At 33.2% G+C, this 24,106-nt stretch overlaps 2 protein-coding genes across 2 annotated transcripts; both read left to right on the plus strand.

The window, feature by feature from the left end:
• The first annotated feature begins 4,164 nt into the window (after positions 1–4,164).
• Positions 4,165–8,018, plus strand: LOC137821465 (E3 ubiquitin-protein ligase ORTHRUS 2-like). Its single transcript, XM_068626076.1, has 9 exons — positions 4,165–4,720; positions 5,056–5,594; positions 5,674–5,799; positions 6,228–6,327; positions 6,412–6,473; positions 6,560–6,662; positions 6,808–6,958; positions 7,054–7,268; positions 7,380–8,018. Exons 1-9 carry the CDS (start codon positions 4,271–4,273, stop codon positions 7,746–7,748), a joined length of 2,115 nt encoding a protein of 704 aa, XP_068482177.1. The 5' UTR covers positions 4,165–4,270; the 3' UTR covers positions 7,749–8,018.
• A 9,273-nt stretch (positions 8,019–17,291) lies between these two features.
• LOC137821476 (uncharacterized) lies at positions 17,292–24,055 on the plus strand. The gene is made up of 13 exons (XM_068626085.1): positions 17,292–17,856; positions 18,004–18,149; positions 19,114–19,294; positions 19,375–19,413; positions 19,496–19,587; positions 19,673–19,922; positions 20,026–20,145; positions 20,253–20,328; positions 20,519–20,727; positions 20,807–20,915; positions 21,259–21,351; positions 22,266–22,426; positions 23,304–24,055. Exons 2-13 carry the CDS (start codon positions 18,139–18,141, stop codon positions 23,838–23,840), a joined length of 1,878 nt encoding a protein of 625 aa, XP_068482186.1. The 5' UTR covers positions 17,292–17,856; positions 18,004–18,138; the 3' UTR covers positions 23,841–24,055.
• Positions 24,056–24,106: the final 51 nt, after the last annotated feature.

A 24,106-nucleotide genomic window follows, 5' to 3' on the forward strand; every position in this document is an offset into this window, starting at 1 on the left:
TCCAGGTAAGGTTTTAATGAGGCTTATTCTTTTGAAATAATTTTTTTTAACACATAATTGTTTACGATTATACTTATTACAAGTTATTGTCCTAATTCAAACAAACATACAAAAAACTTTATCAAACGATCAAATACTATAATACAATTTCATACGAATATTGAAAAAATTTATCAAACTTGCATCAAACGGCCAAATCACAACCTGGGTTCAAATGAACAATGGAAAATTTTATCAAACTTAAACCAAAAGGTCAAGTAATATTATTCGATTTCAAACAAACATTGAATTTTTTTATCAAACTTAAACCAAATGGTCAAGTCACAATCCGAGTTCAAACGAACATCGAGAAACTTTATCAAACGATCAAGTACTATTATTCGATTTTAAACGAACATCTGAAAAATTTATCAAACTTGAACCAAATGGTCAAGTCTCAACCCGTGTTCAAATAAACATTGGGAAAATTGATCAAACTTGAACTAAACAATCAAGTCACACCCTGAGTTCAAACAATCATAAAAAATAATTAACTGATATTAATAAAAAAATGAACCATAACTTAGTTACTAGGGATTAGAAGTTATTATTATAAAACTTATTTATATCTCATAAAAAATATTTAATGATTATTAACTGTTTTAATATAAAATGACCTATAAATAAGTGATAACTTTAAAGAAATATTCACCTCAACTCTCTTATTTTTTATACTCACAAATATACAAATATTTTATATTCTCACTTACTTAATTTCGAAGAGATTTTTTTGCATGTGGACTTCTTGTAATTGGTTAATAATACAAATCTCGGTATAGAGAAAAATCTTCTCTTCATTCTTTTCTCCACTTCTAGACTCTTTCAATTCATTTTCAGTAAACACAATAAATTAGTGGGAAAAGTAGGAACTGAATTAATGATTGGAATATTGAAATGGAGATAACCTCAGTAGTTAGACTAGAACCACTTACTCCATTAGCGTTCTATAAGGGTTTAGGGTATAAGGCAAGACAATTAACTCCTAGTTTGAATTTAAAGACAATTAGTGATCACTATATAAACTCATTAATATAGAGGAAGACATGGAGTGGATAAAGGAACAATGCTAGTAAAGTATCTAAAAAAAATTTGATTTGATTGCTAAGTAAATTAACCTGGTATTAAACGAATCAAGTTTCTTTGCACGTAGTAGTTGTTACTGATATTTCATTTTATCCAATCCTAAATCTATTTTTGCTGAAGATTGTAAAGATTCAAATTCCCTACAGATTGAATCGTTAAGCATTGTTTTAACCTTGATCTGCAGTTTTTGTCTTTTTTGGTGTGAATTATTGAGAAGGGAAAACTGGGTACAGAATTTGGAGCAGAAAACGAGAAGGAGCCTGAGGTTGATGGTTCAAGTTTTTTCACTTTTTGCTTGGTTGCATTTGGAGAAATAAATGTAAGATTGGTGAAGTGGCTGAAAGTCTTGGGACTCTTAAAAACTTTTTTAGTTGTTTTAGGTTCTTCTGTGGTGCCTGCATGCCGCCCAATTTCAACCACTGATGCCTTTCCAAGTAAAAACCATTGTTTTGGCATCTCTCTCACTCATTTATTATTTTCAAATAAGGGTTAATGCATTCACTATTTCCTATTAACCCTGTTCACAACATGGAATCAGTATTTATGGAAATCGAAGTAGAGGTGGTCAAATAAATATTTAATTTCCTCATTTCATTAGAATTCAAAATAACTTTTTATTAGAACTTGTGTTTCTTTGATAGAATAACTAGTGAGGTCTATAAGTCCAGCATCTAAGTCTCTTTATTGTTCTTTCTTTTCTTTTTACAACTCCAAAGTTTATTTTGGTACATTTTAAACCATCTCTTAACTTTTAAAACATACATTTTAAACTCTATAATTTTAAATACATGATTAAAAATCACATATCAACTAAAAATAAAAATATTTTATAATAAAATTGAGTTAAATTTAAAATTAACTTCTTAAAATATATATATATATATATATATATTTAAAAAATATATTTCAATTCATCTGGAATATAATTTTGTTAAAAAAAATAAATTAATAAAATATAGGAAAAATTTATATTTTAAGATGTACAAAGTCTAAAATGGAGGAAAAAAGTTTTCCGGTTGTTTTTGAAAATGGATTTGATAGTCAGTAGGTCTACCGGTAGTTAATGGTCACAACGGTAAGGCGCGCGAAAGAATACACGTGTAAGAGTGAGAAAAGTTTGAAAGAGATTTGATTATTGATATATTTAAAAAATAACGAATGTTTTAAAAATAAGATTAGATTGAATACTAAGAAATATTTTACTGATTATTATCCACATTTGATTAAATTGTCTTTTGCATTACAAATTGAATTCTCACTTCTAAAATTATTCTCAATTATCTCAGACTTTTGATATCTTCCTTCCATGTATGTAATGATGTAAAAGTTTAATTTTAAATCAATATATAAACTATTAAAAAATAGTTCTCTATATATTGTAAATCAATCATGCAGTCTATAAATTTTATCAATGTACAATAATTATCAAAAAAATGTAAATAAATAAATGTATATTAAAAATGTATAAATTATAATCAATGATAGTTTCATTATATATATATATATATATATTAAATCAGTAAAAAACAATTTAAAAATATGTAAAAATAAAAAATAAGAAATGTGTATAAAAAATCAAGTAAACTTTTTTTTTTTAGTTTATATTTTTTTTTTCACAAATTGATTACAAGTAGTACCTGAATTTTCTATACCATGATAGATTCGTATTATTCATAAAGAAGACTGAATAAGATAGATTTTTTTTATTAATACTATAAATACTAAGGAAATATCCATCCACAAGAGAGAGTCATAGTCTTGTGTGACCCAATGCCTAATAAATCACTATAAAAAACAAATAAGATAGAATTCTTTTTTATTAAGAAAGTACACATAAACACTATAGAGTTGTAGTTTTGTGAATAACAAACCATGATAAAAAAAGTAACTAAGATATAATTTGAATTTTATATTAATACTCTAAATATTAAAAAAGTACACATCCACACTAGAGAGTTATAATAAAAACCCATTATAAAAAAAATAATTAAGATACATTTTTTTTATTAGTATCTAAAGAGTTATAGTCTTGTGCAATCTAATCATTTATAAGAAACTATTATAAAAAAATAATTAAGATACTTCTTTTAGTAATACTCAAAACATTAAGAAAGTACACATTTACATAAAATAGAGTCATATTATACAATCTAAAATAGATAATCTTAATATTGTATACCTAATGACTAATAACAAACCATTACAATTGAGTGACACAAAATTACAACAAAAAATTTATTACAAAATATAAAATAATATTATATATTTTATTAACTTTAACTTAATTATTACTTTGTCACTTTTTAAAATAATTATATTCAAACTCATACAAAAAAAAAACTTTAATTTTGGTTGATAGTATTATTTTGTTACACCAATAATTCATGTTTATTAAGTTCAAATAAATTTTTTATTTGATTTTTTTTATAAAAAAACTATTATCTTACTTTATTTACAAACAAAGAAAAATGTTTTTTTTGCAGCAAAGATAATTTGATATAATAATTTTTTTATTAAAGGAGTTACAAATCCTATTAAAACATCTTAATTTAAATAATAATAATATTAATTTGACTTTATTTTTAAATACTTTCATTTTAAGATAAACTTAAACAATTTTAATTAAAAAACACTAATTCAAGAAAAAACTTCTAACTAAATTAAATTTTAGTTCAAAAACATTAATTACACATTAATTAATTTATTTAACAGGATTTAATTCCCATTATCCCATGTTAAAAAAAATTCAATAATTATCTTTTATGCTTTTGTCTTGATGTGTCATATTGGCTTACATGCAAATGAACAAATATTTTTTATCATATATTTATATATATATATATATATATATATATATATATATAATACTAGATTAACATTGAAAAAAAAAAGAGGAAGTTTAAAAAGATAAGGATTGAGAAGGAAGAAGGATAATATTGGAATAGGAGAATTGGGGAAGGGTAGTGTAGTAATTAGCAAGAGGAAGCAAAGAAGGAACCTAAACTCCGCACACAATATAATTATTATATTAAATTCAAAACCACTCCCTCTCCTTGTTTTTTTCTCTCTCTCTCTCTTATAAAGAAAACCATCAAACCAAGCCAAAACAAAACAAAAACAACACAAAACAACAGAGAAGAGAAGAGAAATGAGTATGGAGCTTCCCTGTGACAGTGAGGGCGTCTGCATGCAGTGCAAGGCCGTGCCGGGAGAGGAAGAGAGGCTGCTATGCATCACCTGCAACACTCCATGGCACCTCCCATGCCTCTCCACTCCTCCCTCCACTCTCGCAGCCACCACTCACTGGTCCTGTCCCGATTGCTCCAATCTCGATCCTCATCCACCTCTTCCCGCTCCCCAACGCAATGACCTCGTCGCCGGAATGTTAACCATCGAAAACGACGATTCTCTTACGCAAACTCAGAAAGCCAGAAAACGCCAACAACTCATTGCTGGAAAAGCTCCGGCACAAGACGACGAAGACGAGGAAGAAGAAACAGAAGAAAATCAGAGTAAACCACCACCATCTGTTTGGGAAATGCTCTCCAGAACCATCCAATGCTCCATCTGCCTCAACTTACCGGAGAGGCCCGTCACGGTTCGTGTGCCTCTTCTTCTTCCTTCTCTCTTTTATTTTTATTTTATTTATTTTATTACATTTTTATTTTATTTTAACTTGTGAGGCCAATCGCTTTTCTCCGGTTAAGCTGTTACCACTCTCTCTATTAATTAATTAATAATCAATTAATAATAATATGTTTATTTATACACTACCAATCATATTTGTTGTGCAATAAATAAATCATAAAAGAACTGTGTTGGGTTATGTATTATATTAATTAATTAATTAATTAATTAATATCACATTTATATAATTAATTTAAATTTAATATAACTGACTGTTTAATTTGACGGAACCGGAACCGGAACCAGACTCCTTGTGGTCACAGTTTCTGTCTGAAGTGTTTTGAGAGATGGGTTCGGCAAGGGAAGATGAACTGTGCCCAGTGCCGCCAGGCTATTCCGGCCAAGTTTGCAAGCCAGCCCCGTATCAATTCTGCATTGGTGTTTGCAATTCGCATGGCCAGGACCAATTCTAACCCTAATGCTAGTGCTGGAGGAGATAGGACTCTCAACCATTACCGGCACAACCAAGACAGACCCGATGAACCGTTTACTACGGAGCGTGCCCAGAGGGCTGGCCGTGCCAATGCGGCCAGCGGAAAAATATTTGTGACGGTGCCTACGGATCATTTTGGTCCAATCACTGCAGAGCATGACCCTGTGAGGAATCAGGGTCTGCTGGTGGGTGAGAGTTGGAGAGACAGGCTGGAATGCAGGCAATGGGGTGCTCACTTCGTCCCTGTGGGTGGCATTGCTGGTCAATCAGATCGAGGTGCACAATCTGTTGTTCTTTCTGGTGGTTACGTTGATGATGAAGATCATGGAGAGTGGTTTCTCTACACTGGAAGGTACAACAAGCAACAATTTCTCTACAATTGTAGTTCAATCCCTGTTCATGTTTTATTCACACTTGATATTGCATTGCAGCGGCGGTAAGGATCTTAGCGGCAACAAACGCACCAACAAGAGTCACTCTTTTGACCAGCAGTTTGAGAAGTACAACCTTGCACTTCAACTTAGCTGTCTCAAAGGTTATCCTGTTCGAGTTGTCAGGTCACCATCTACTCTACTTGATGCTATTCTTTCACATTCTTACTTATATATATACCCTCACCGATAGTTCACACGGAAATCCTTTGCTCCTTTTTTTGGATTGTGTGTCCATCAAACTACTTACTGAATTTTGGTTCTGGTTCAATTTGAAAATTAATTCTATCTGTGACTTCTTACTAATAGAACATGTAATGTCTTATCGCACAAGATTTATTTCTACATTTGCAAAGTTTGGGACCTTAATTCTAAGTCCATGATTATTTATGAACTAACTGGTCCACCTGACCCATAATTGAGTTTTATTCATGTGTGTTGGATTTGTGTTATATTATTACTGTTTCTATCACGAGAGCTTTCATTAAATCAATATATTTGGAACTTTTATAATTCGCACTGTACCATCTTTACACCTTACCTATAATAAGCAGATCTCACAAAGAAAAACGATCTTCATATGCCCCGGAGACTGGAGTGCGCTACGATGGAATTTATAGAATTGAAAAGTGTTGGCAGATAGCAGGAGTGCAGGTGGATATGCGCAATTTTATGATATATTTTGTTTGCCTATTGCTTGAATACATGCAGCGTATCTGATGTCATTTCCCTAACCAGGGTTTCAAAGTTTGCCGGTATCTATTCGTTAGGTGTGACAATGAACCCGCCCCCTGGACAAGGTATGCATTCTTCTATTCTGTAGCACATTTGACGCTAAAACGCCTCTTGCCATTTCTATTACTAAGTTTCTCAACTGGAAACACAGTGATGAGCGTGGAGATAGGCCCAGACCCTTGCCGGTCGTCCGTGAACTGAAAAAGGCCACCGTCACATTTGAAAGAACTGAATCTCCATCTTGGGATTTTGATGTGAGTGATGATTGACCAGTTCATTTTACGTTTTCAAATAGTTGTATTTTCATTTCTTTTCAACAATCTGTACAAGATATATTTCTAAAATATAAATTAGAGTTTTTAAATATATTTAATTTTAGCGAGTGAATGGCTTATTTAGGAAGAAGATTCTCATTGGAAGTGGATGAAATCACCGCCTCCCAGCAAACGAAAGGTGCAAAGTGCGGAACCCGTAGAGGGAGTAAGAGCATGGTCAAATAGTGAAAAAAGGAAGTTCGAACTTAAGAAAATCCAGGAAAAATTGCACATGGGTACTTTAATAAAATGTTTCACAATGATTGACATTGGACCTTCCTATGACTTCCATTAATACTTTCTTATCTTACCATTTTTCTTGTACATGCAGGGTTCTCGTGCATGATATGCAAGGAGGTTATGGTTTCACCAGTGACAACACCGTGTGCTCATAACTTCTGCAAGTCCTGTTTGGAAGGTAAATTTGCTGGTCAGTCTTTTGTGAAGGAGAGAGGTGGGGGCGGGAGAACGCTTCGGTCCCAAAAAAATGTGATGCACTGTCCTTCTTGCCCTATTGACATTTCTGATTATCTTCAGAACATTCAGGTAACGTGTCATATCTGTGATATAATTAAGCTTTTCTTAAGTCTCTGTTCTAAGAATACAGCTTAACATATGGTTTATAAATTCGTCTTGTTTGGTGGTGGGCTTCTATAGGTTGATATAGATTTAAAGGGTGCGATTGAGTCACTCAAAGCCAATGTTGAAGAGATTGAAAAATCTTTGGAATCAGATGAGGATGCAGCTGCAGATGAATTACATGATGATACTGGTTCTGAGAACCAAAATTCTGCAGAAGAGTTGAACAATCCACCAGAAGGATCTGATGTTGGTGAGTTCAAAGACACCAATAATGAGGGACAAGATCCAGAATTAACGTGCAATGAAAAGAGAAAGAAAGGTGATGATGAAACACAATCGTCTGATGATAATATGGATAAAAAAGATAAAAAAAACAAAATGACTGAGCAAGCAGTGGATGATAAAAATGTTTCTTCATCATCAAGTTCTCTCAATCTTCCATGAAATTATGGTAGATTGAGGAGTTTTAACATCTGACTCTTTTAATTGTTTGATTATGACATGGTAGTTTTTTTATTATACTTTATTATGCTGACGGTTCAATTCTAGTATTAGAAGTGTGCTCCAAGGAGAAGTTATACTCTTTCTTTTAGTTTTCTGTCTTTGTTTTTACCTTTCTGTATGTTCATGTTTTTATGGGAAACCATAAAATGGAACTGTCCAAGACCTTAAAAGACCCTTTTTAGGATAATGGTATGTGGAGTTTTTATGCCAGCTATCTCTCTAGCTTTAAAATTTATTATGAGCATGATTGGTAACTGTTCTGTACCTGTGGATGACGTATGAGTTTTAGACAAATATTTGTTGCGGAAATTACCTGCTAGTTTGTTTGTGATTCAACCTCCGAGATTTGTGCAGTTACCTATATCAGGTGGAAATTAGCCTGATAATCTTTAAGAATGAGCAATTTGGTGAGATTTCTCAACCCAAAATAGGTTGTTTAGGTATTGAACTAATGAAGTTGCTGTAAGATAGATCAAGTTCCTATCAGCTTGTTCTTTGGTGCCGGGCAATTAATGGGTACTTTTTACCCTTCTCACGTAGGCCAATAAAGAATGAACCCGTTTGTAGTATACATAAGCTGTAAGAATTGAAAATTTCACTACTTTTTTCATTTTAGGATCATTAATTTATAATAATAAGATTCACTGTTACGTACTAACCCTAAACCCAAGTTGGAATGATTTTTTCGAGAAAGGAAGTTGTGACTTGGGATGAGGAACATCAAGTTTAGGCAGTAATGGCAATGAAAATTCTCCACTAGTAGGTTTTCCACCACAAGATCCAACGTTAAACTCATTTAGTGTTTATTACATCCATCTAGGTGAAAATCATTCTATGACCCACGTACCTCCATTGCTCACCGTTAAGAATTATCATTAGCTGGTCGAGAGGAATGGACCGTTCCTTAACCTTAAAGAACATGTTCAAGTTCATCAATGGATCTTTGTCATGCCTCATGCGTTCAATCCAACCTTTGACTTTGTTTCTTTAAAACCTTTAACTGATCATTTTAACTTAGTCAAGTTACCAAAATCATATGGCGTTTAAGCTACTCATGATCAAAGGGTTTGTCTCACTCCAAACCTCACACTAATCAAGTCCTTATTTGCCAAACTTTTCTTTGAATACAATTTCCATTTCCAAGCTTACTGCCTCTTTAACTTGTTCACTTCTTTTCTTATCTAACACCTGTCTCATACAAGATGTGAAAACTCTAGGTTTTGTTGATGTGGTGGGTGACTTAGTAAAATTAACTCTTCCTCAACCATGAAATCCTCTTATCCTCTTAATGCTTTATGGCATTTTAGGTTTAGACACTTTCTACTTCTAAACTGACTATGTTGTTTGGAGTATATTCTTGTATGCATAGTTGTAATTTTAATCACATATGTGGCATTTGCCATTATGGTAAACAAAAGAAAATTACCTTTATGACACTTCTAATTCTAAACAATCCTTTTGGATATCTAGGGACCTTATTAGATTCACAGCATCAATCATCAAATTTTTTTTTACCATAGTAGATGAGTGTAGTATATATACTTGGATGTTTTTGCTAAAACCCAAATTTGAAACAGAAAACTTACTTGGAATTTTTTTAAAACATGATTGAAAGACAATTCAAGAAGAAAATTAAAGTTATCGGAACTAATAAAGGAATCGAGTTCTTGTTCTATTCATTTTTATCAAGAATAAGGTATTAAACCTCATATGTTGAAACTCCCAAAAAAAATAGGAAAGTGGAGAGGAGACATCAAATTATTCTCAATATCTCTAAAACCTTAGTTTTCCAGGGTGATTTACCAAAAATATTTTGGGGATTGGTTGTTGATCATGTTGTTGACTTGTTGAAGAGAGTGCATGCTCATATTTTAGTGTCAAAAACAACATATTAAGTTCTTTATGGTGAAGTTCCTGATATTTCATGCATAAGGGTTTTTTTTGGTGCTTATGTTATTGTTTTACTATTTTTTCTAATAGAGGTAAATTTGATCCTCAAGCCCATAAATATGATTCTGTTGGATACAAATTAGGTACAAGAGGTTATTTAGTCTACAATTTAATTACAAAATAATTGCAAGTATCTACAAATGTCAATTTTAAAGAAATAGTCTATCCTTACCTTTTAAAGGTAACAAAGTTTGTTGATTTTACACTTTCACAATGCATCACAACTTCAACTACCCGAACTCCTATTCAAAACCTTTCTTCACATATTCTCATTGAAACTTCCCCTTCTTTCCAACCAAGCCATGAACAAACTTCCCACAATTTATAACCTACACTAGACATTGCCCACCTTACTCCCTCCTTTCACCTACACACCTACACCTTTAAGGAGATCCATCAAGTACAAAAAAAAGACTAACGTATATGAAGGATTGCATACTACAAATGAATCATCATCAAGTACTTCTTATCATATTCACTAATTTTTTTTTACTCAATTTTCTTTTGCTCTTTCTATTTACATCACTTCTATTTTTTAATCCAAAAAACTCTTTTTTTAGGATAACTAGGTGGAATGTTGAAAAAAGGCCTTGAAATAAAAGCACACAAACTCTTATTGACTTACCTCTTGGAATAATTCCTATTGGTAATATATGGGTTTGCAAAATTAAAAGAAGTCACATGGGAATATTGAAAGTACAATAGTTACACAGATTGAACGATTAGGGTTTAAGGTTGGTTTAGAGTTTTAGGGTTTAAGGTCATGGACAATTCCATTTCTCATAAAACCATGAATACAATAAAAAGTAAAACAAAAAAGCGAACCAATAGAAAATAACATAACTTCTCATTGTAGCACAGTTCCAATACTAGTATTGAACCGTCAGCATAATAAAGTATAATAAAGATACTACCATGTCATAATTAAACAAGTAAAAGAGTCAGTTGTTAGAACTCCTCAATCTACCATAATTTCATGGAAGATTGAGAGAACTTGATGATGAAGAAACATTTTTATTATTCACTGCTTGCTCAGTCATTTTGTTTTTTTTATCTTTTTTATCCATATTATCATCAGACGATTGTGTTTCATCATCACCTTTCTTTCTCTTTTCACTGCACGTTATTTCTGGATCTGGCTCCTCATTATTGGTGTCTTTGAACTCACCAAACATCAGATCCTTCCGGTAGATTGTTCAACTCTTCTGCAGAATTTTGGTTCTCAGAACCAGTATTATCATGTAATTCATCTGCTGCTGCATCCTCATCTGATTCCAATGATTTTTCAATCTCTTCAACATTGGTTTTGAGTGACTCAATCGCACCCTTTAAATCTACATCAACCTATCATAGAAGCCCACCACCACACTATACGAATTTAAACAAGCATTTTGAAAATTTATTTGTTTTTCTATTGAACCTTGGTAATTCTCATTTTGCTATTGATGTTTATCTTTTCCTTAAATTCTCAAAATAATATTTCATTGTTTTGCTTGTCTATATTGGTAAAGTACTTTTATTTGGAAATTGTCTCTATTTCTTATAATTTTGTTCATATTATGCTTGTCTATATTGGTAAAGTACTTTTATTTGGAAATTGTCTCTATTTCTTATAATTTTGTTCATATTATGGTATGAGAGTTATTAAATTTCTAAAGCTTTATAGAATTCACTTACCATAGCATTAGCAACAACATGTTCAGGTAATAAGGGTATTGAACATCCTCCTTTACCAGTGAGTTTTCCACCACAAGATCCAATGTTAAACCCACTTAGTGTTTATTACATTCATCCAAGTGAAGATCCTTCTATGACCCTCATGTCTCCCATTGCTCATAGTTAAACATTACTATAGTTGGTCAAGAGGAGTGAAGTGTTACTTAATGACAAAAAACAAGTTCAAGTCTGTCAATGGATCTTTGTCAATGCCTCACATGTCTGATCCAACCTTGGATATTGTTGGATACTTGAGAGTGCTATAACAAAATAGTGTTATCTTGGATTCTCAATTCAGTTGAACCTACTATTTCCCAAGGCATAATCTATAGTGAAATTGTTGTAAGATGAAAAATGTTAAAAGATTGTTTTTCACAGGCAAATTATGTCAGAGTGTTTGAGTTATAGGAGGAATTGGTATTCCTAAACCAAGGTGCAAATTCTGTTAATCATTACTTTACAAAAATGACTATGATATGGGATGAAATAATAATTTCAAGCCTTATCTAGATTGTGTGTTATATAAAGTGTACACGTGTAGTTAGCATTATGGTTATCAAACTCATGAGTTAACTCGTTAACTCATTTGAGTTTACATTCCCGCTCACCCTAGACGATTTAACTCGAAAGCAAACTCATTTTTCGAGCAAACTCGGTAGACTCGTTGTAAACTCATTGAACTTGCAAGTTTGGAACCAAGTTGGCAAGTTCAAATTAGGGTTGGGGTAATGTCCAAAGCATCATAAGGGTATCAAGAAGATATTGAGAGCTATTGAGAAATTATCTAGAGGTACTGAGAAATAGTGAGAAGTAAAGAGTTCCCAAACATTAAGAGGTACTCAAAGGTTTAGATAGTGAGGTTATGTTGATTCAAGCTCAAAGAGTCTGAACTTCAATCCTATCAAGTTAAGAAGGCCAAAGCCTCAGAAGAAGTGAAAGAGGAGGGAGCTTAGAAGCCAAGTTGGCCACAACATTATAAGGATCCTTGATTGTTGTAATTTAGCTTCTCATCATGCTTTGTACTCTGATCTTATCATGAGTTGTTAAATTTATTATGTTGGGATTGGATGACATATGATATTTCTGGAGTTATTATTGTTTATAGATGCATATTTCTATTTTGTATTTAATTTCCTAGGGTTGGGTAGTGTATTTAATGCTCAACGGTGAAAAACTATCGTTGATTGCCCATAGGACATGAATGAGATCAAAAGATAATTTCATGTTTCTGAACCCTATTCATCCAACCATAGGATTCAATGGACGCATAGCGTAGAACCGAGACTATGATGAACGGTTTCATCTTAATGTAGATGTATGATCATAATAGTGATTTACATCTCTGGATAACCTTGCACTAAGAATCAACTTGGTTTGGCCAAAATAAGAACAAAGATTTTGAATAAAACATTGCATTTATAAATAATAATAAAAAGGGAGATTCACATAGTTATTCCAATTCCAATATCTGTGTTACATTGTTACCTCTCTACTTCACCTCTTGATCTAAATATTTAATAGTGTTGCTATTATTACTAGTAGTAGTACTATTGCTACATGAAAAACTTCTTCAAAATACAAATCACTTCCTTATATAAGATACGACAACCTTCAATTATACTATATTTGAATCGGTTTGCTTGCCAACTAAAAAGAGTGGAAATTGATTGAACAAGAAATATATTTTTATAAAACCCACCACCAGGTTCGCGTGGTGATTGAGGTTGTTGTGTTGTGGTTTTTCATCCCGTTTGTGGTCGCCTCGCCTGTGTTCCTAGTCGCTCGCCTTGCCTTTGTCTGTGGTCGCTCGCCTCACCTCTGTCTATGGTTGCTTTCATCGAGTTCGTGCTCACATTCATCTCAATTTTGATCATGCGACGATCGTGTTAGTGGTTGTGCAGTGGTTGCTGAGTTTCGATTGTATGATGGTCATCTGATAGTTGAGACTCTTTGTGGTATTGGTGCTGGTAATTTTTTTTTCACATGTAGTAAATTCTTACGAGTTTACTAGTTGAATTTATGAAACTCTCATGAGTTTACGTTAGCTCTCGAATTTGATAATCTTGGTTAGCGCCAAGGAAAACACTTTTGTAAAGAAGAATGCATTATTACGTGATAAATTTGATGTTGTTATCATTAGAACTCAAATTTTAATGATGAGCCCTTTATTGATGCCAATAAGGTTCTTTTTTTTTTTAGTACAACAACATATTTTTTTTTAGATTTTATGGGAGAATTGGACACATGAAAGACATGTATTATAACAAGCATGATTATCCAATAAATTTGAAAGGGATAATTATAAAAACATGAACAACTTAATTTGTGACTCGCCAAACTTTACTTGTGATGATGTCAACAAGGATTCAACTATAGTTCAAAAACACTTAGATTTCTCTGAAGCAGTATGAGGCTCTCATGTTTCTTTTTCAGTCTTAACCTGGCTATTTCCTTAGGACAAAACTAAGTTATGAAATCAATTGATTTAAGGCCTAGGTAGTTTTAAATGATTCCTTTAGAGTATTAATTCATTTAAATTCAGTATCTAGATCTTAGATTTAGGTACAACAAATCACATTTGTTCAGATAAATTCCTATTTATTTTTTTATAACCTTTAATTCTTCTTTTTGTCCCAGTCAAGTTATCAAATGGAAATGTTTTCTACTTACTCATGATGGAAATGTTTTTCACACTCTAAACCTCACACTAACTCATGTCCTATATTTGCCGATTTTTCTTTGATTCTTGTGTCCAAGCTTACTATTATTGGTTTTGTTAATGTGATGGATTCTTGTATTTCCTCTGAGGATCTCCTCCCAAACCAACACCTAATTTAAGTCAAATCAACTCTTCGTTGACAATGAAATTCTCTTAATGCTTTGTAGCATTTTAGTCTTGGACACATTTCTACTTCTAAAATTATTCTATTGTTTGGATTGTGTTCTTTTATGCACAATTGTAATTTCAATCACACATTTGTCATTATGATAAACAAAGAAAATCACCTTCCGATGTCAACATTTTTAATGTTTAATGCTAAACAACATTTTAACTTAATGCACTTGGACTAGGGACTTATAGGATGAAAATTGTGAATTATCAAAAACATTTTCTTTCCATAGTAGAGTATTATAATAGATATACTTGGATGCTTTTGTTGGAACCAAAAATTAATAGCATAACTGAAAGGAAATTTAACAAGAAAATTAAAGTGATTAGAAATGATAAAGGAACAAACCTCACCTTATAAGCTGATTTTATAAGGTTGAGTTAAGTTTAATGTCCACTTCTTAATATGGTATTAGAGTTATTTAGAGTCTATCTTAGCGAGAGTTTGTTGCGTTTTTCAGGACACCCGTTATTGAGATGTTATCAATCCACCCATAAATATATAGTCTCATGCACGAGTTAGAGGATCTCGGCGTGAGGAGGTGTGTTGGAGATCCCACATCGACTAGAGATAAGGACATCTCATAGTATATAATTGGGTGCAAACCTCACCTTATAAGCCAGTTTTATAAGGTTGAGTTAGACTTAAAGTCCACTTCTTAATGTGGTATTAGAGTTATTTAGAGTCTATCCTAGTGAGAGTTTGTTAGGATTATCAGGTCACTCACTATCGGACCTCCCATAAATATATAGTCTCATGCATGAGTTGAAGGGTCTTGGCATGAGTGGGTGTGTTGGAGATCCCACATTGGCTAGAGATAAGGACATTCCTTATCTTTTAAGTTGATTTTATAAGATTGAGTTAAACTTAAAGTTCACTTCTTAAAATGATATTAGAGCCATTTAGAGCATATCCTAGCGAGAGTTTGTTAGGCTTATCAGACCACCCGCTATCGGACCTCTATCTGGTTACCCATAAATATATAGTCTCATGCACGAGTTAGAGAGTCTCGACATGAAGGGGTGTGTTGGAGATCCCACATCGAGTAGAGATAAGGACATTTCATAATATATAATTGGGTGCATACCTCACCTTATAAGCCAGCTTTATAAGGTCGAATTTTAGGCTTAAAGTCTACTTTTTAATATGATATTAGAGTCATGTAGAGCCTATCCCAGCGAGAGTTTGTTGGGTTTATTAGATCACTCACTATCGGGTCGCTATCGGACCACCCATAAATACATAGTCTCATGCATGGGTTGGAGGATCTCAACGTTAGGGGGGTGTTGGAGATCCCATATCAACTAGATAAGGACATTTCTCACCCTATAAGCCGGTTTTATAAGGTTGAGTAAGACTTAAAGTCCACTTCTTAATACATTCCTTCTACCGATAACAAGGTATTTTACATTAAACCTCATGTCGAAACACACCAACAAAATGGGTGAGTAGAGAGGAGACATCAAATTATCATCAACATTGCTAGAACCTTATTTCTTTAGGGTAATTTACCATAAATATGTTATTGTTAGATAAAGTCATGTACATAAGGTAATTTAGTCTACAATTTGATTACAAAATAATTGAAGTACCTTTAAATGTTAATTTTAATGAACATGTCTTTTCATACTTATCAAAGGTCACAAAGTCTATCAAATTTACATCTCCACAATCCATTTGAACTTCAACAACCCGAACTCCTACACATAACCTTTCTTCACCACCTGTTATTATTGAAACTCCCTCACTGGAAATTACTCACCTAACTATTTCCATCTTTAAGGAGATCCATGTGGCAAAAACAAAGATCAATCTACCTAAAGGATTAGAGTTTCCATATTGCCTCAAAACACGTTAATCATCATCAAAGTACTCTTTATCCTATTCAGTCACATGTTTCTTTTACTCTATTATCTCCTATTTTTGTCTTAAAATGCCAAATAACCCACTTTTTTTTAAGGTTGACAAGGTAGAATGCTAGAAAAAGGCCATGGAGGCTAAAGTCACAACTCTTGAAATCAATGGCACGTGTATTCTTATTAACTTACCTCATAGATGTAATAATAGGGTTTACAAAATTAAACGTAAGTCACATGCCAAGGCTTGAACATCTCAAGTGTGAGACTAAATATTTGCAGGTAATTTGATAGCGGGTGACATGACACACCTATCAAACCCTACTACGGTAAGCTCTTATGCTATCTTAGAAAGTGGACGACAAACTTAACTCAACTTCACAAAATCAACTTTTAAAATGAAAGATGAGATTTACATCCACTCACATATTATAATTTGATCACATCTTTAGCCGATGTAAGATCTTCAACACTTAGATATTTGAAGAAGGTCCTTGAGCTTCATCGTTTCTTTTCTTCGATGTCTCACACTCAAGTTAATGGCTTCTTTGATTCAAAAGATGGTTAACTATTTTCCCATATAAGGGTTGCTACTTTGACACTCGTCGTTTAATTTCTGGTTACTATTATTTTATTGGTGAAGCCTGAGTCGGTTGACATTTTGAAAAGTAAACCATGGTGACTTGTTCTTTCGTTGAAGCTGAGTATCAGGTTCTTGTAGCTACAATGTTTAAGCTCCAATGGCTCCACTTTCTCTTGCAAGATCTCCATATTCCTTTATCCAAGTCCCACATTTTAATGTGATAATTTGAATGGGTTATAAATTGCTCATAATCTAAACTTGATTGTCATATAGGTCGTGAGAAACTCCATTAATGACGTATGCATCTTTCCTTTCCTTCCAAGGATTAACTTGCATGTTCTTTACCAAAGATCTCCTATCAAAGATATTCATATCATTCTTGTCCAAGTTTGGTGTGCAAAATAATATCTTGAGCTCTTTAACTAGTAATGTGATATTATTATTTTCCAAGTTACTTCTTTCCAATTTTGAAATTTCTATGTCAAATTAGTATTTGTGTTTGCAATACATTCTTCAAAGTCCTTTAGTAGACAAGTTTTACTTATTTCATTTACATGAAGAAATTACACTCTTAGAATATCTCTCTTATAATATCTCAAGCGTGAGACTAAATATTTGTAAGTAGTTTAATCAATAATGAATAATACGATAAACTTAACAAATCTTATTAGAATAGACTTTGATATTATATTTAGATAATAAATTTTAAACTTAATTCAACTCTCAAAATTAACTTATACAACGAATCTCTCAAAAGTGACTTAATACATTATGTTTGTACCAATTTATACATTACAGTTTAGGTATATCTATAATTGATATGATATCTATGTTGATATGAGATGTATATTGTTAATTCTTCGTGTTGAGAAGTAATATATGTCTTATTTATTGGTATTTTCCATATTTGCATGAAGTTCTTCCTCTTGACAGCTAATATCTCTTCATTATTGGTATTTTTCATATTTGCATGGAGGGTGGCAAAAAAGCTTAGTCACGTACATCATCGGGTAATATATTGATTGTGTACAGCATGGATCAATCCTTGAAAGGTAATTTTTTAATTTATTGCAAGAGATTTACCATAAAAGAGGCTGCATTCATTACAACTTCTTTCTCTCATTATTTTCTATTTATGGAGGCCATAGTATCCACTTTCTTGGATTTCATAGTTCTGATGTTTGTGATTGTGATGCAAGATTATGCATTTTGATAGTCCCACACCGGAGCAACGGTGGCTGGTGCTGTTTATACTTTCTATAAAACTATGTTCCCAGATGGAACGGTGATGTAGAAATACGTGAAGAGCTTTTGGTTGAAGAAACAATTCAAGTATGAGATCTTGGTATGATATGTAAATACATCTTTTCACTCTTTCTATCTAAGCACCATATTCATTAGTATGCCTCATGATGACTATTAATTAATTAATTAATAATTACTCACAGTTACAACAAATTCAAATACATTCCTTTTATAATAATTTAATGTTCCTAGCAAATCTTTCTTGTCAAGTTCATGTGCTGGATTTTATTCCTTTTAAGACTTTTGCTCATGTTTTCATTTATAAAAAAACTTAAAATATCGAATTCTTCGAATTTGTCTGTCTAAAATAACACATTATAGTTTTTCCCCTTTGTATTTATTAGATTCAATTCGATTATTAGAGTCTTCATCCATGAAAACCAAATAATAAATTATAGTTTTCATCATTATTATTTTCTCTAAACTAAATTATAAACTCATGTTTTCATTGCATATAAAAATGACACTCCACTAATAATATACAGTCCAATTCTAAAATATTTGCACACTCTACTTTAATTTCTATAATGTTTGTTTTATTTCATTTTCCACGAAAAAATAATGCAACAAACAATTAGAAAGGCTGAAAATATTGTCAAATATTTACGAGAGCGTATATTATGAAAATCTAAACTAAAAAAATTGAATAATTTGTTACTTAGGGTTTGATCTATAGCAAATTCTTAACTATTTTTATAATTTTTAAGTAGATTCATAAACTAAAAAATATACAATTAGATAATTGTTTTTTAGCTTTTTTATAGATTTTGTATTTTTTTTTGTAGCAAATTGGAAGTTTTTAAATTTATAGATTCATATTTTTGGTTTATAGGAACATGAAAGTATCATAAAATATCAATTTACAGCGTATTATTTTAATTTAGAGTGTGAAATAAAATTAGGAAATAATTGAAGCAATGCATAAATTGAATAAAATGGAGATATTTTGAGTTAAATAAAAGAAAATTGGAGCTGTGAAGAGAAAAAGGGTTGTTTTTGTTTAGGGCAGAGGAGAGAGAAGAGAAGGGAGAGGAGATGGAGGACATTGAAGATTTGCTGGTCGGAAGCGGAAGCGCAACTGCGCCGGGCTTCCGTTTGCCAATGGCGGCAGCTGTTGGTGTTGGCGTTGGGAGCAAGCGGAATAAACTCTCCTCTTCGCCTTCTCCGGCAATCCCCGGCACTCAGGTAGGTCTGATCATTCTCCTCATTCTTCCGCTTTCTCTTTATTTTCTTATTCTTTGTTTGTTTTGGTGTTGTTCTCGCAGACTATCTACATAAAGACCTTTGGCTGCTCTCACAACCAGGCAAGTGTTGTGTTGTGCATTGTGTGTTACGCATTATATGCTATGAATTGATTAATTGGTGCATAATTGTTTGATTTAACAGAGTGACAGTGAATATATGGCTGGCCAGCTTTCGGCTTTTGGCTATTCGTTGAGTGACAATCCAGAGCAAGCAGATCTCTGGCTCATTAACACGTCAGTTATCCTATTCCTGCTTCATTTTCATACGCTTTCACATTAACATCATCCTTATATTCACGTTAAGTAATTGCTGCTCCAGTTGCACAGTGAAATCCCCCAGTCAATCTGCCATGGATACCATCATAACAAAAGGAAAATCTTCTAATAAACCGCTAGTTGTTGCTGGCTGTGTCCCTCAAGGAAGTCGGTATTTGAAAGAGCTGGAAGGGATCAGCATAGTTGGAGTCCAGCAAATTGATCGTGTTGTTGAAATTGTAGAGGAGACTTTAAAAGGTCACGAAGTGCGCCTTTTGACCCGTAAGACATTGCCAGCACTTGACCTTCCAAAGGTTTGAATTTCTACCCAATTATCGTCTCTTGAATCTTATGTTTTATGCTTTGTATAGTTAGTGCATATTAGCTTGATTTTTGCAAATTATACTGCTGTATCAGGTAAGGAAGAACAAGTTTGTTGAGATTCTTCCTATTAATGTTGGTTGTTTAGGTGCCTGCACTTATTGCAAGACAAAGCATGCTCGGGGTCACCTAGGAAGTTACACAATCGATAGCCTTGTAAGTACTATGACAGTGAATTATAATGTGTGTTTGTGTTCCTTTTAATTTTCAGTTTGCTTATATGTGTGTGTAAGTATGTACGTATTAATTTGGAAGCGGTGCAGGTTGGGCGTGTAAAATCTGTCATTTCTGATGGAGTTAAAGAGATATGGCTTAGTAGTGAGGACACTGGAGCATACGGTAATTTTGATTGTTGGCCAGAGTCCTTCAATATCTTTCACTAATTTAAGATATTTGCAGCCTTGATCTTAACGAAATTTCATATTAACTTGAATTGACAGCTAATCAATTCAGGTTACTCAAAATGTTGTTGAAATTGAGAGTGGGTTTTATATCAATGATATCTTGGGTCACGATGTTGTTTTTACAGGTCGTGACATTGGTGTCAATCTTCCAACTTTGTTGAAAGCCTTAGTGGCAGAACTACCTGCTGATGCAAGCACAATGCTACGTATTGGAATGACCAATCCACCTTATATCCTTGAACACTTGAAAGAGATAGCCGAGATTTTGCGGCACCCATGTGTATACTCTTTTCTCCATGTACCAGTTCAGTCTGGAAGTGATACTGTCTTGAGTGTAAGTCATAAAAAATACTGATGAGGTTGTATACTATAGTATGCGCTAGATAATATACTAACTATTGTGAATTTATCAGGCAATGAATAGGGAATATACTGTGAGTGAGTTCAGGACTGTTGTAGATACTCTAACTGAGCTTGTGCCAGAGATGCAGATTGCCACTGATATAATATGTGGATTTCCGGGTTAGTGGATGATCTTTGTTTTGTGTCCTGTAACATACTGTTTCCTGATATGAATAGTTTTATGTGCAATAAACGTACAGTGAAAAATAATTATTGTAATTATGAATAATTTTGTATAGAAACTTGTCAAGCAGGAGTCTAAGCTTGAGGTTCTTATTAACTTTAATAATAAATGACATGTTAAATAGATATTACAATTGGGTTGGGATGCATTTGTAAACTGGAAGTGTGAAAATTGCATATGATTGGAATGGTTTGGAATTTAGATAGATAATCTGGAATGAGTTTAAGAAGAAAATCAGTGCATTGATCTTGGTAAGACTTATTTCTTTGGCATTTTCAGGTGAAACTGATGAAGATTTTGTGCAGACTGTCAATCTTGTTAAAGATTATAAGTTCTCTCAAGTTCACATTTCACAATTTTATCCTCGACCAGGTTTGTGAACTGACGACTATCTATTGAATGCAACTATCATAACTTCATTTTAAGGATGAAATCAAAATAGGTACCTAGTCTGTAGTACAGTGTAGAAGTTAGGTTATGATATCTTGGATCCAGAGGGTGCTGTGTGTGGTTTTTTTCCCCATTCTTTTAGTGCGTTGTGCTTTTCTGACCCTCCCAAACCACACCAAGCTTGTGAGAGCCTTCTCCACCAAACCACCCTTTTTATGATATTTCTTTTGCTTATGCTAAAACTAATCCTAGATTGTAATGGAATGATTCTCTCGATCAAATAGTGTTCCGAATAATAATAGTCATAATAGATGCATTAAGCAGAGAAGTTCTCTGTTCTTCTGTATTTCATTTTACCCGTGTTGTAGGTGTTATTGTATGCTACTTACTCAGTATAAAGGTCCATACAGTGTCTTTCTAAATGGTTACTGAGAGGTGCTTGTGTGAGCTATTGTTTTATCAGTAACACCTTTTTTTGATTGTCATGAGAAAACAAAGAAGAGTTGTTAATTTGTGTTCGTCAATGATACACGATGTGCGTATTTGTATTTTTTCTTCCTGTATATCTATCTTAGGCGATGTTGCTTAACTGCTTTTCTTTTAGCTTGTTGTACATTTGCACAAACAAATATATTTTCTTTTACTCGAGTAGAATATGGCAACTTTAGGCAATATATGCTGTGTGGATTTAGGGTTAAAGAAAAAACTATTGTAGTACTGGGTTGGGGGTGGGAATGGAGCTGTTGGGGAATTTTCATTCACCAGGTTTAAATTTTGGTACTTGGAAAATTAGACCATCTATATTACCATCAAAGTTCTGATAGCATTTATATAAGATGCATATAATTTTCCCCCCTCCTGAGACAAATAATAGTAATATTACTATAAAATGGTAGGGACACCTGCTGCAAGGATGAAAAAGGTTCCAAGTAAAGTGGTTAAGGGAAGAAGCCGAGAGCTGACAAATGTCTTTGAATCCTTCACACCATACTCTGGGATGGAAGGCAAAGTGGAAAGAATTTGGATTACTGACGTTGCATCTGATGGAATTCACTTGGTAAGGCAGTGTAGTCGATCTTGAATGTTGATTGCTTTTGTTGCTTTTATTTAAATGTATTTCATTTAAGTATGTCATTTGTTGCATTCAATTCATTTGCAGTTGTGGCTGTAAGCCTGTAACTTTGATTTCTGGTATCTCAACACTGAATATTTTTATTGCTATGACCTGCTAAAGTTCCAAAGAAAGAAATTCAGGGCTAAGCGAGATATGAGGCTTTCCTGATCTGTCTTTCTTTTGCTCATTCCATTTATCAAGAACGGAGGGAGCTAATAACATGTCAACAACCTTTCTAACATACTTTCTCCTATTGGTTAAAATTTATCAGAACAATAAAATCATGTCTAGAGCTCATTAAATAAGTAGAATCTAAAAAATTTGTAATTTCAAATAAATCTTAGTCAATCATAAAGAGTGTATTCAAAATAGTGTTAGAGGACGTGTTTTTATTATTTTTCATCATGATTAATATTGAACAGCAGGTTTTTTGTTTATAAACTTTAACTGTCTTGGTAGTCATCATGCAGTGTGTTTCAAATTGCAATACTTGAGACTTTGTTTGTTTAGCTGCAAAAAGATCTTGCTTTCTGTCCACGGACTTCAAAAATCTGTAGTACATGAGGGGTGTTGCAAGAGGTCTACTTCCATAGCTTAAACATAGGTTTATGGCCTCTTGTACAATCATGAAAGAGAATGGGATTGGACGAAGAAATATCTTGTTTCTTATTTTATTCCTAATTTTTGTTCTCGCCTGCACGCTTTGCGAATGATAAAATTTGAATTCCTGTGAAGCACCCCTTTGAACTTGAGACTTTAATTTATTGCGTATTTGTTTGTGTTATATATCATCTAATCATTTTATTTGTCAATGTCGAAGGTTGGTCATACGAAAGGATATATACAAGTTCTTGTACTTGCTCCCGACCATATGCTTGGAGCTTCAGCTATGGCTAAGATAACATCTGTGGGAAGGTGGTCTGTCTTTGGGGAAGTAATTGAGACAGTCAACCATGCAAGTGACAATAAAGCTCTAAACAAGTTGGTTCCTGACCGGGACTTGCATTCTCTCTGCGTTAACCCAGCCAAGGCTGGTGGATTCTCAGAAGAGCCAGAATCTTGTGCCTGTGGAAGTGACGTCTGTTGCAGTATCGACAAGAGTGATGTTTCAAGAGGCACTGCAGTGCCACAGAACCAAAGCAATAGAAATTTCTTTGAATGGATGCTAAGGAAGCGGGAGCATCTGCACAAAAAGGTTGAGAGCGAGCTTGCCTCGGGATCTGTTAAAAAGCAGGAAGGAAAGATGAAGAAGTGGGACTTCGTTGATAAGGTTCTTTTGGGTGGAATGTCTATCAGTATCTTTACTATAATTGCTCTAGTAGCAGCTCTTGCGTTCAGAGTGATTTGGTCCCAGTAAAAGGGCCGTTAACAGTTTTTATTTATTTTTTCTGAATCAAACTGTTATTCCCGATTTTGACCTGTACAAGTTGTATCAAGTGTTTTCGCAAACATCCACAAATTTTCGCCCCTCAATATCTTGTTTTAGGATTTACGGCAGTTGTATTGATATGATGCGATTCATAGAAAATCATTTTGGGGCTTGATTTGAGAGAGAACTAGCTTGTTTTAGCTTATCGAGACTGTACCATTATTTTACATGGTTAAAAATGATAGAAAGTTGAG

This window comes from Phaseolus vulgaris, chromosome 11 (genome assembly GCF_000499845.2).
Source record: "Phaseolus vulgaris cultivar G19833 chromosome 11, P. vulgaris v2.0, whole genome shotgun sequence".
Taxonomy (NCBI): domain Eukaryota; kingdom Viridiplantae; phylum Streptophyta; class Magnoliopsida; order Fabales; family Fabaceae; genus Phaseolus; species Phaseolus vulgaris.